The sequence below is a fragment of the Brachycentrus maculatus genome, unplaced genomic scaffold, assembly GCF_059751285.1.
Source record: "Brachycentrus maculatus isolate JH-2025_06_01 unplaced genomic scaffold, ASM5975128v1 h1tg001102l, whole genome shotgun sequence".
NCBI lineage: Eukaryota > Metazoa > Arthropoda > Insecta > Trichoptera > Brachycentridae > Brachycentrus > Brachycentrus maculatus.
In genome coordinates, this window is record NW_028281806.1 from 277,818 (window position 1) to 290,989 (window position 13,172).

General features: G+C 36.1%; 1 protein-coding gene across 1 annotated transcript in view; it reads left to right on the top strand.

The window, feature by feature from the left end:
- LOC148299536 (uncharacterized) overlaps window positions 1–13,172 on the top strand; it is a 70,015-nt gene that overhangs the window by 19,099 nt on the left and 37,744 nt on the right. Inside the window, exons 5-6 of the mRNA XM_088275959.1 lie at window positions 3,883–4,021; window positions 11,210–11,866. Coding sequence (XP_088132085.1) covers window positions 3,883–4,021; window positions 11,210–11,866 — 796 coding nt within the window. The remainder of the gene's footprint in view (window positions 1–3,882; window positions 4,022–11,209; window positions 11,867–13,172) is intronic.

Here is a 13,172-nt window from a genome sequence, read left to right on the forward strand (position 1 = left end):
GTAACCTGCTCCGCGCGTATTCACTGTATTGTAGTATTTAACGTTAGAAAAAGGTCCCTATTTTAGAGTGAAATTGGAGGACTTTAAATGATTATAATTCTGTTTCTACAATAGTTATAAGACATAGGAACACAGATAATATTGTACTCTAATTTATTGCATAGTTTCACGAGTAACCTGCTCCGCGCGTATTCACTGTATTGTAGTATTTAACGTTAGAAAAAGGTCCCTATTTTAGAATGAGATTGGAGGACTTTAAATGATTATAATTATGTTTCCACAATAGTATGCTGAACTCACCTTCACATTTTATACTGTCTGCAATAAGTTCAACATAATGCTAGCTTTGTTCGGATTTTGTGGCAAATTTTGGCGTTATTGAATGTGTCGGCAAACTGACAAGAGTGCAAAATGGATGAGTTGAAACTTTTAGTTGTCATAGTGTTTGTGTGGAACGCATTTTTCTTTACTGACGCCTATAGTTCTGTCATTATCGTGGAAGATGCTAGAGGTAAGTGAAGTATCAAAAATTATACATTTTATTTATTATATTTCCTTACATTCATCAAACTGGTTGATCTGGATATTATAGCTAACTAACCGTCACGCCGCTTCCCTGCATGGGTACTAAATACCTCCTGGACCCTTCTGTACTCCTGGTAGCTTCATGGAGTTTGTATGGAAGTGATGAGTGGAATATCAAACCGTATGTGTGTTATTGAATTGTATTGGAAGGTTGTTTGTATCCCTTCGTAGTAATATAGTCAAAATAATGATTGACTAACTAACTAGCATGTCGTACTAAATACCTCCTGCGCCGTTCTGTACTCCTGGTAGCTTCATGCCATCAGTACCTTACATCCATTCATCAAACTAGGTTGATCTGGATGTTGTAGCTAGCTAACCGTCTCGCCGCTACTCCGCAGGGGTATGCTTGATCATGCCCAGCTTCCTCGGTTTTCTATTGCTTCTATTTCCAGCTACATACCAGCTAAATTGGTTTTACTGTTCTTTCTCCTAGAAATCGATTCATATTCCCAAACCATCTCAACACACGTTCCATGGTTTGATGGATATTGCTTATTGCAACCTTGTATTCTTTTCTTATATCACCGTTTGAACACCTTTCATACATAGTTGGGACTGCATTCAGTCCACTTTCATCTATTTTCTGCCAAGTCCCATATAAAAGGGTTATTTTTTAATATTTGTTTAGCCAAATTTAATGGGTAATGCTTATCTTAGCCTTGCATTTATTTCTTATATCACCATTTGAACACCTATCATACATAGTTCAGACTGCATTCAGTATACTTTCATCCTTTTTCTGGTAACTCTACGTTGCACTCCCATAAGGTTAGTTTAAAATATTTTTTTAGCCAAATGGATGGATAATGCTTATCTCAACCTTGCACCCATTCCTTATACCGCCCTTTGAACACCTATCATACATCATTCGTACTGCATTTAGTCTACTTTTATCCTTCTTCTGCCAACTTTGTTTGAATCCCATATACATATATTGGGGTAATTTTTGGATATTTGGTAAGCCAAATTTGATGTATAATGCCTAACTCAGGCTTGCATTCATTCCTATTATCACCGTTTGAACACCTATCAGACATCGTTCGGACTACATTCAGTCTACTTTCATCCATTTTCTACCAACTTTATATTTCACTCACATATATTAAGGCTATTTTTAAATAATGGATAATGTTTATCTCAGCCTTGCATTTATTTTTATACATATGTATATCATCATTTAAACATCTATCATACATTGTTCAGACTACATCCAGTCTACTTTATTGGTCTTATTTAGGTAAATTTCATGGATAATGCTTATCTCAGCCTTGCATTCATTTCTTATATCACCATTTGAACACCTATCATACATCATTCAGACTGGATTCAGCCTACTTTCGTCCTTTTTCTGCCAACTCTATGTTTGATTAGGGTAATTTTTGAATATTTGTTTACCTAATTTTGATGGATAATGCTTATCTCAGCCTTGAATCCATTCCTTATATCACCATTTGAACACCTATAAAACATCATTCAGACTGAATTCAATCTACTTTCATCATTTTTCTACCAACTTAATGTTTCATTCCCATATGTTAGGGTAACTTTTGATAATTTGTAAAGGCAAATTTGATGGATAATACTTATCTCAGCCTTGCACCCATTCCTTATATCACCCTTTGAACACCTATCATACATCATTTGAACTGCATTCAGTCTACTTTTATCCTTCTTCTGCCAACTATGTTTGATTCCCATATATTAAGGTAATTTTTCCATACATACATATTTGTTTGACCAAATTTAAATTTGAAAAGACATCTTTTGAAAGGGTCACGCCAGTGGAGGTCGTGTTTTAACACTTCCATGCTTTACTGAGCACAGTTCTATCTAATCGCTAATATTATTCACTCATTGTTCGAATGAATCCTTCTCATGACCTCATGATTAGCATAGACTACGGATTCTCCCAACACTATATTGTGATGTTAACAATAATTTCGGGTAAATCCTTGGCGCCGGAATGATCTATGGCCAAGATAAATCAAGATTACGTCATGTCCTAGCTATATAGATCATGTACCTACTACTACTACTACTACCATCACGCCGTTTCCCCGCAGGGGTAGGCAGAGAGGATGGAACGCCACACTCTTCTGTCCTGACATACACTCCTCGCCTCCTTCACATCCATACATCTAGTCATACATGACAGACTTTTGACACCGCCAGATTTTAGGTTCTGATTGATCTGATCGTGCCAAGTCTTTTTCGGTCGTCCACGTTCTATTTTCCCACTCACATATATATTTTCTTAGTTATTCTCTCGCTATCCATTCGCTCCACATGTCCATACCACCGCAAAGAGCTCTTCCTAATCTTTTCAATTATTCCTCGTTCAGCCTTACATTCCTTTCTTATATCGTCGTTTTTAATTATCATGTACCTCGTATAGATTATTTAAAAAAATCTCTGTACAGTACAGCACATGTAATAAAAAGTGAAACTTCTTTATAAAAATGTAAAGAATAGGAGAAATTCAATGTTTTATTTATTTATTTAACTTCCAAGAATTTGAGTAGTGTGGTTGTCAATAATGGGTAGAATTGGTGAATGTTACACGTGTGTAAAGTGATCACTTAAACCAGCCTATGACGGTCGTAAGCCCCGTAAATGCCCAGACTTCCATATTCTTCTTCATCTTTGATGAGATGTCAAAAAAATAATAAGAGAAATATTTGTGTTTTTATTATTTACACAAATATTTTAATTTTATTCTATTTCTGTGAGCCTAAGCGACTCATTATTAGAAATAGGTATCAAATTGTGGAAGAGTGGGTTCGAACCGAGAAACTCTGACTTAAGAGTCAGCGACTACTACAACAGCGACACTAACCACGGGACCACAACTCGACACAATGAAATAAAAAAAAAATTGTGAACAAAAATATCTGGTCGAATTATAAGCTACATGAAAAAAATGAAAATCAGGCGTTTCCCAGTATGTAAAAATAATCCAGTTAGGAACTTGAATACATCCTAAAGCGTTTATGCTGAACAAAAGCTTTTCTCAATCCATCATAGATGGCTGTTGTGAACTCGACTGAAGTGGTTCTGAAAATTTGAGTAGTGTGGTTGTCAATCATGGGTAGAATGGCGAATGTTACATGTGTATAAAGCGATCACTCAAACCAGCCTCTGACAGGTCGTAAGCCCTGTAAATACCCAGACTCCCGTATTCTTCTTCATCTGTGTTGAGATACCAATATAAATGAACCCTTAGGGAACAAAGATTTGGAAATAATCAAAATGTCGTGAATTGAAAAATGTACTTATATAATTTTTGTCTTACAGCTTGTTATAGAAGAGTACTTGCCGGGAAACGGGTGCACGACAGAGTGATACTGGGAATAATTCCCTGCGAGCGGCTAGAAGAGTGCCAGAGGATCTGCGCAGAAGAGAGACGGTTCGACTGCGAGACCTTCAACTATAGGTAGGAGATGAACATAAACATAAACATGAACAAAACATGAACATGAACATAAACATGAACATAAACATGATCATAAAAATGAACGTAAACATGAACATAAACATGAACATGAACATAAACATGAACATAAACATGGGCATGTACGTGAACATAAACATGAATATAAACATGAACATAAACATGGGCATGTACGTGAACATAAACATGAACATAAACATGAACATAAACATAAACATGAGAACGAACGTGAACATGAACTTGAACATAAACATAAACATGAGCATGTACGTGAACATGAACATAAACATGAACATAAGCACAAAAATAAGCATGTATATGAACATGAATATGAACATGAACATGAACATGCATTTGAACATTTTTTAATTTTTAATTTGTTTAGCATAGTTACATTTTAAAGTACAACATAATACAATTTAAAAACATTTACTTATACATATGGCAAACTTATAGTTTTAGATTCGCTGTGCCTCTCCAAAAAAGAGACTGAGCTCTTGTGCTTGGAGAGGGACTTACACTCAAGGTTTAATGTTTTATATAATTAATGGTGTAATAGTCTTTTTTCAAATTTTTTTCCAAGATTTATATGTAATGGGCATAAATTTTTTTCTTAAGAATTTTTATATCTTCTATTTTTTTAAATTTCTTTATGAACATAAATGCTTGTAATGTTAGTATACAATCACTAGGAGATTTATGTCTACCGCTTTCGAGACATGCCCATCCATCTCTTCGTCAGGACAATCGCTACACAATAATCTGGCCGTCTTTCTTCGTGCGTGGCCACGTTGCGGGTAAATTCCGTCACGCTAAACAGTCGTAGTCGCTGTTATTTTTTTAAACCGGACTACCGGACGGTAATATTCCTGTAGTGCACAAACGCCCATAAGCGTAAAAACCAGAACTTGAGAACTAGGATTTCGACGCGACCAAAATATTTCGAAAAAACAGGACAAAACATGAAAAATATTTACAACATTTTGAGTGTGTCCAAATACTTGTTCACAAAATCTGGATTATCTCCAATTACAGGAGTTATTTTCATATTATTTTTTAACATCTCATCAAAGATGAAGAAGAACATGGAAGTCTGGGCATTTACGGGGCTAACGACCGTCATAGGCTGGTTTAAGTGATCACTTTACACACGTGTAACATTCACCAATTCTACCCATTATTGACAACCACACTACTCAAACTCTTGGAAGTTCTATATATATGAACCAATTTAGAAACCTTGTTCTTGAATCACCAGAACTTCACTAGAGACATCTATTGGTGAGATGTAAAGAAGCTTTTTACTAAGCAGAAACTCTTATATTAGTATGTGAGGTCCGAATCCTGGATTATAATCACACACATGAGAAACGCCAGAAAATACCATTTTCATTTTTATTATTTAAGCTTATAATTTGACCAGATAATTTATTTACTCAAAATTTTGTTATACCATCAGGACTGAAGAGGTCAAGATGTGATTATATTGAATGGATAAATTGTGTTATATAATTGGCTAATAAATAAACATGAAAAATCACAAGACTATCGGTAGCATTCTCATTGAAATCTGTAGGGAACTAAGGGAGATATGAAGGTTTAAACTTTACATATTTTAATAAAACTAAAAACGTGCGTTCGCATACGTCATCAAATTTACGTCATCGAACGTTTTATGATGTCATATGTTTTATTGTCTATGGTGTATAGAGCTGTAATAGTAGTAGTGTGGATTGTTTGTTTACCACTACACTACCATTTGTGTTATACAAATGTGAACGGGGGGAGGGTGGACCATAGACATCGACAAATAGATCAGCCAACAATTTAGCATTATTAAAATAAGTCCATCGTTTGTGACGTCATTCATTACCAACATACGAAAACAACGTTTTTTAAAAAGGATAATTTTCCAAAAGAAAATATTGATTATATCGACTGTTATAAACACTTCACGAGTGTAATACAATCCTTTATAGGTTGAGTATGTTAAATTCGATATTCCTCCCGTCTGATAATGATCCATTCCAAATTGAGTGGCTATTTTTTTAATGTTTTTCTTTAAATACTTAATTCAATGTTTATCGTGTTTAAAGAGCCCAGACGAGGAAGGAAGTCAGAGCACAGCATCATTGAGAAAATTCTCACTCATTATCCTTTAACCACTGTCCTCTACACAAAATGCCTCCCAAATGGTTTTATCGTATTCACACTCGGCGTAATCGGCTCATTATTCGGTTTTTTACAGTAATTATCCACCGAATGTTTGTGCATCCGCGTATGACGTCATCGAGTGCCGTTCAACATACACGAAAACAAACAAATTAATGATATTTTTTCATTTACAACATTTTGAGCGTGTCCAAATACTTGTTCACAAAATCTTCTTCATCTTTGATGAGATGTTAAAAAATAATATGAAAATAACTCCTGTAATTGGAGATAATCCAGATTTTGTGAACAAGTATTTGGACACTTGATTATCTCCAATTATAGGAGTTATTAGTTAAGTATATTATTATTTTTTTGACGTCTCCACATAGATGAAGAAGAACATGGAAGTCTGGGGAGTTACAGGGCTTACGATCGTCATAGGCTGCTTTAAGTGATTACTTTACACACGTGTAACATTCACCAATTCTACTCATGATTGACTACAATAACATTGATACTCGTATAAGTGTACAACATTTTGAGTGTGTCCAAATACTTGTTCACAAAATCTGGATTACCTCCAATTACAGGAGTTATTTCATATTATTTTTTGACATCTCATCAAAGATGAAGAAGAATATGGAAGTCTGGGCATTTACGGGGCTGACGACCGTCATTGGCTGGTTTAAGTGATCACTTTACACACGTGTAACATTCACCAATTCTACCCATTATTGACAACCACACTACTCAAATTCTTGGAAGTTCTATATATATGAACCAATTTAGAAACCTTGTTCTTGAATCACTAGAACTTCACTAGAGACATCTATTGGTGAGATGTAAAAAGCTATGCTTAGTAAAAAGCTTCTTTACATCTCACCAATAGATGTCCCTAGTGAAGTTCTAGTGATTCAAGAAAAATGTTTCAAAATTGGTTCATATATATAGAACCTCCAAGAATTTGAGTAGTGTAGTTGTCAATAATGGGTAAAATTGGTGAATGTTACACGTGTGTAAAGTGATCACTTAAACCACCCCATGACGGTCGTCAGCCCCGTAAATGCCCAGACTTCCATATTCTTCTTCATCTTTGATGAGATGTCAAAAAAATTATTCGTTTAAGTATTTGGACACACTCAAAATGTTGTAGCATACTAAAGTATTAATTCCATAACTTAATGATACACCCTTGATTTCCTTCATTTTAGAACACCATGTTTTTCTCACATAAAAGACTGATCGATTGTTGTACAAAGTGTGTATTACATCGAAATTCATTTCCTAACTGTGTCCATTGTATGCTAATCTCTCTGCTTACCTATACGGAGATATTATCCATTGTTTGGGTCTAATTTTTATCTCAAGTGTCCGGAGGAGCTTTGAATGGATTCTTGAGGTCACCCTGCTACATCGTTCCGCAGGTACAACACGCAATCTGAGCTATTGTCCTGTCAATAGGGTGACCATGGAGTAAAGATTGAAAAATATTGTTAAATTTTAATGTATGGAGTTGGCAAAAGAAGGATGAAACTAGACTGTGCGGCAAAACCATGTATGGTAGATGTTCCAATGGTGATATAAGGAAAGGGTGCAAGGCTGAGATAATCATTATACATCGAAATAAGAGAGGTATATTGAGATGGTTTGGACATGTGGAACGAATAAGCGAAGAAAGGACTATAATGCAGATTTATGACGCGAATGTTTTTATTTTAATTTTGAATTTTAAATTAAATTTTTTATAAAGGAATAACCCCCAAAACCTGTATTTTTAGAAGTTTGACTGAAGGTAGGATAGTAAGGATAGGGAAGGTAAATGTGATATATATATATAAATATATATATATATGTATTTATATATATATATATATATATATATATATATATATATATATATATATATATATATATATATATATATATATATATATATATATATATATATATGAAGGGTCCGCCAAATAACTTTTTTTTTTCAAAAACAGGGCGCAAAACATCGAGTGTAGCTTCGGCTGTGTGGCACGTAGCGCCGTCTTGTTGAAACCAAATGTTGCCAATATCCTCCTCTTCAATTTTTGTGAACAAAAATCCGTTCAACATGGCCCGATCGCCATTGACTGTAACGGCCACTCCTTGCTCATTTTCAAAGAAAAATGGCCCAATTATGCCTCTGGACCAAAATCCGCACCAAACAGTGACTCGTTTTGGGTGTACCGGCTTTTCAATGTATGCGTGCGGGTTTTCTGTGCCCCAAATACGACAATTTTGCTTGTTTACATACCCGCCAAGATCAAAATGAGCTTCATCCGAAAAGATGATTTTTTTGGCAAAATCGGCATCTTCTGTAAGTCGATCGCAGGCCCACTCAGCGAAGCGAAAACGCATTGGATGGTCAGTTGGCTTCAACTCCTGAACCAATTGGACTTTGTATGGCGTCATACCAAGGTCTTTATGCAAAATTCGTCTCAATGATGTCTCCGAAATGTTCAATTGTTGAGAACGACGGTGAATTGATGTTGATGGCGCTTCACGCACACTTTCTGCCACAACATCGATATTCTCGGGTGTACGCACTGTTTTTGGCTTTTCACGCTTTGGTTTATCGATGAGGATGCCAGTTTCTTTCACTTTTTTCACAAGATAACGAACATACGGAGCTGACGGTGCTTCTCTTCTTCCAAAAACCGTACGCAATTTTCGCACACATTCTGCAACATTACCATGATTTTCAAAGTAATGTCGCAATATTTCCCAGCGTTGTTCAAGCGTATACACAACCATATTCGCTCAGCGGAAGGATAAAACTAATTATCTGTCAAATCAGACATGAGCTAAATGTTACCATTCACGAAATAAGCACTAGTTGAAAAAAAAAACTTTAGATGGCGGACCCTATATATATATATATATATATATATATATATATATATATATATATATATATATATATATATATATATATATATATATATATATATATATATATATATATATATATATATATATATACATATATATTTGCCGCCTCCGTAGCGTAATGGTCAGCACGCTTGGCTACCATGTCACTTCTGAGTTCGATTCCGAGGGGGGGTCAAATAAATATTAGTGATTTTTTCAGTCTAATATATATTCAATATTACCCTGGACTGGTACCTGAAGCGGACGGCTGATCACCTTTCCTTCATGTGTTAATTATCAAGATAACACTGCGTTTATATTATGCAGTGCCCTATGCACCGTAGGGCACTAATAAGGGTTTTTAAATGAAATTTATATTCATATTTAAATGAATGATCCTAAAGGTGACCTTGCCAGGACTCGATCCCTGGGTCATACGCCTGGTCAAGCGCGCTAATCACTGCACTTCGGAGGCGGACAATACACTGCAGCCCCATAGCGCAACATAATATCTGTTATTATGCATTTGCGAGTGATCCCATAAAAATCTCGTATGCAAAACGCGAGACAATAAGGTCCATTATCCCTTGCGGCCCGCCGGAGAACAATGCCCCGCTGACCCTGGCTGCGGTACGGAAAGTCAGGCGGGCTTGCACAACGCACGGGATAATCGCCTCTGCCGACTATGTAAGCCACGGACATGCATTGCAGATATGCATCTTTTAGGTCACATCGCGTGAGTCGGAACACCAGGCAAGAGTGATATACTGTCAATTCTAATAGTAAACTAACTAGCTGACTGACTATCACGCCGCTCACGGCAGGGGTAGGCAGAGAGAATGAAAGAAAGAGAAATGAGAGGCGAAAATGCTAGGTGACTGAATATAAAGAAGCATGATGTCCGCCATGAACAATTATTACGCTCAAAAGATGGCGCTGTCATTAAAGTAAAATGTGTTTTTTTCCTGCAAGATGTAAAAACGCGCGTATTAGAATGCAACATTGTATCAGAGTTTCGAAGCAATCGGTGATTTAAGATTTTGAACAAACGAACATTTATTTTTTTTTCCTTCAAATATTTAACTAACTAACTACTTTGCCTCTTGCCACAGGAGTGGGGAGAGAGAATAGAACGCCACACCAATCTGTCTTCGCAAATAATCTTCGCCTCTTCTACGTTCATGCTCCTCCACATACATACCCGCCGATTATCCCGACTCCTGACTTGATCACTTTCGAGTGTTTAAAATACTCGATCATGCCAATTTTTCCTCGGTCTTCCACTGCTTCTATTACCAACCACATTCGCGTCGTAAATTTGTTAAAGTATCCTCTCTTCACTCATTGGATTCACATGCCCAAACTGTCTGCCTGTTTGGCCCACACTAGATTATCCCTCCTGTTCCCAACACAGAATAAAAAAAACATATTTAATTAGCTAGAAGAAACGAAAATACAGTAAATGATAAAAACAAATTTATGAGGCGAATGTTAGTGGGAAAAGAAGCAGAGGAAGACTGAGAAAAACATGGCACGATCAGGTATGCCAAGTACTTGAAAGTGGTCAGGTTAGGAGTCGTAACAATCGGCGGGTATGTATGAGGAGATGCATGAACGTGGAAGGGGCGAAGAATGTTTGCAAGGACAGAGTGGTGTGACGCTCTATTCTCTCTGCCTACCCCTGCAGGGAAGCGGCGTGATGGTTAGTTAGTTAGCCTTGTACATAATAAACAAGGTAAATAATAAATGAAAATCCCTTCTAAAAAAAAAAATTAAAAACATGCCCAAATTATCTCAACACGCCTTTCTTAATATTATCGATAATGCTTATAGCTTTGTCCGCCTCCGTGGTGTAATGGTCAGCGTGTTTAGCTACAAAAGGTCCCAGTTTCGATTCCCAGGGGGGGTGAGAATAAATATTAGTGATTTTACACTCTAACATTTATTTAATATTGCTCTGGACTGGTCCCTGAAGCGCAGGAGTGATCACCTCGCCTTCATATGATTAACGATCAAGATAAAATTGCGTCAATACGATACAGTGCCCTATGCACCATTGGGTGCGGATAAGGGTTAGAATGCTTATAGTTCTAAATTCCGTTATTTTTCTTTTAGGTTGGATCCCTCCAACAGGGGCAAAGGAGTCTGCGAGATGTCTTCCACGCCAGTTTCTCTTCTAGATCTTCGGAAAGACTTCATAGAAGACAGAGACTACGACTTCTATGAGCTAGACAGGAACAGCGCCCCAGACTGCAGCCTGACCTGGCCGCACTACCAGCTCTCCGCCAAGAGACCCAGCCAAGGACCTCCCTTCAGGGTGGGAGGATACCAAGCTGGTCAATACAGCCAAACTGGGTATTTTTCTTCCAGCAGCGCTCACGACAGACGATGGGAATGCTCTGGATGCGGTGGGTCCTACAGGGATCCAAACCAAGGATCATTGGGTCCGGGATATCGCAAGCAAGAGTCGTCAGGACACTACGGAAGCCATAGAGACTCTTGGAATGGATGGCAGAATTCCCATGAAGACCATGAGAGATCTGGAGGGTATGGAAATAGACCAGGCACTGACAGAAGGTGGGACAGACACTTTGTGCCGTACGAGATCGCTGGGCCGAGTGGCAAAAGAGAATGGGGACAGTATGGAGGATCGTACGGACACGGAGGAAGCCATTACTCTTTCGAGGAAAAGCACAAGGAGCATGGTTCTTCGTACAACTACTGGGGGTTGAATGATGGACATGATAAACACTATCTACCAAACGCCAGCAGGTAATTAACCTATACAAATGTATTTTTCAACAATATTTTTTTACCTAAAACTAAGTTATTCATTTACAACATTTTAAGTGTGTCCAAATACTTGTTCACAAATCGGGATTATCTTCAATTATAGGCCGTTATGGCGTTATGTCGACGCTGTCTTAGGTAACTATCAGGAACATATAGATCAATGCTCCGGATAATTTCAGGATTATCGATCGTAGATAAATATAACAGATAAAATTTTGAAAGGTGTGTTGAGATGAATTGGACAAGTGGAACGAATGACTGCAGAAAGAACGGCAAGCCAAATCAACTAGGATAATGCAGTAGAAAATAGGAATAGAAGAAAACCGAGGAAAACCAGATATGATCAAGTGTTTCAACTACTTTAAATTTGTCAGACAAGGAGTAGGAATAAACAGCGGATTTGTATGAGATGATGCAAGAATGAAGAAGAGGCAGAGAATGTTTTAAAGGCAGAGCTGTTTTTGCGTTATATTTTCTCTGCCTACCTCTGCGGAGAAACGACATAATGGTTAAAAATATACTTATTATTTTTTGATATCTCATCAAAGGTGAAGAAGAATATGGAAGTCTGGGCATTTACGGGGCTGACGACCGTCATGGGCTGGTTTAAGAGATCACTTTACATACGAGTAACATTCACCAATTCTACTCATCATTGACAACCACACTACTCAAATTCTTGGAAGTTCTATATATATGAACCAATTTAGAAACCTTGTTCTTGAATCACTAGAACTTCACTAGAGACATCTATTGGTGAGACCACTGACGACCATCTCACCAATAGATGTCTCTAGTGAAGTTTTAGGGATTCAAGAACAAGGATTCTAAATTGGTTTATATATGTATATAAATATATATATATATATATATATATATATATATATATATATATATATATATATATATATATATATATATATATATATATATATATATATATATATATATATATATATATATATATATATATATATATATATATATATATATATATATATATATATATATATATATATATATATATATATATATATATATATATATATATATATATATATATATATATATATATATATATATATATATATATATATATATATATATATATATATATATATATATATATATATATATATATATATATATATATATATATATATATATATATATATATAAGAATTTGAGTAGTGTGGTTGCCAATGATGGGTAGAATTGGTGAATGTTACACGTGTGTAAAGTGATCACTTAAACCAGCCTATGATGGTAAATGCCCAGACTTCCA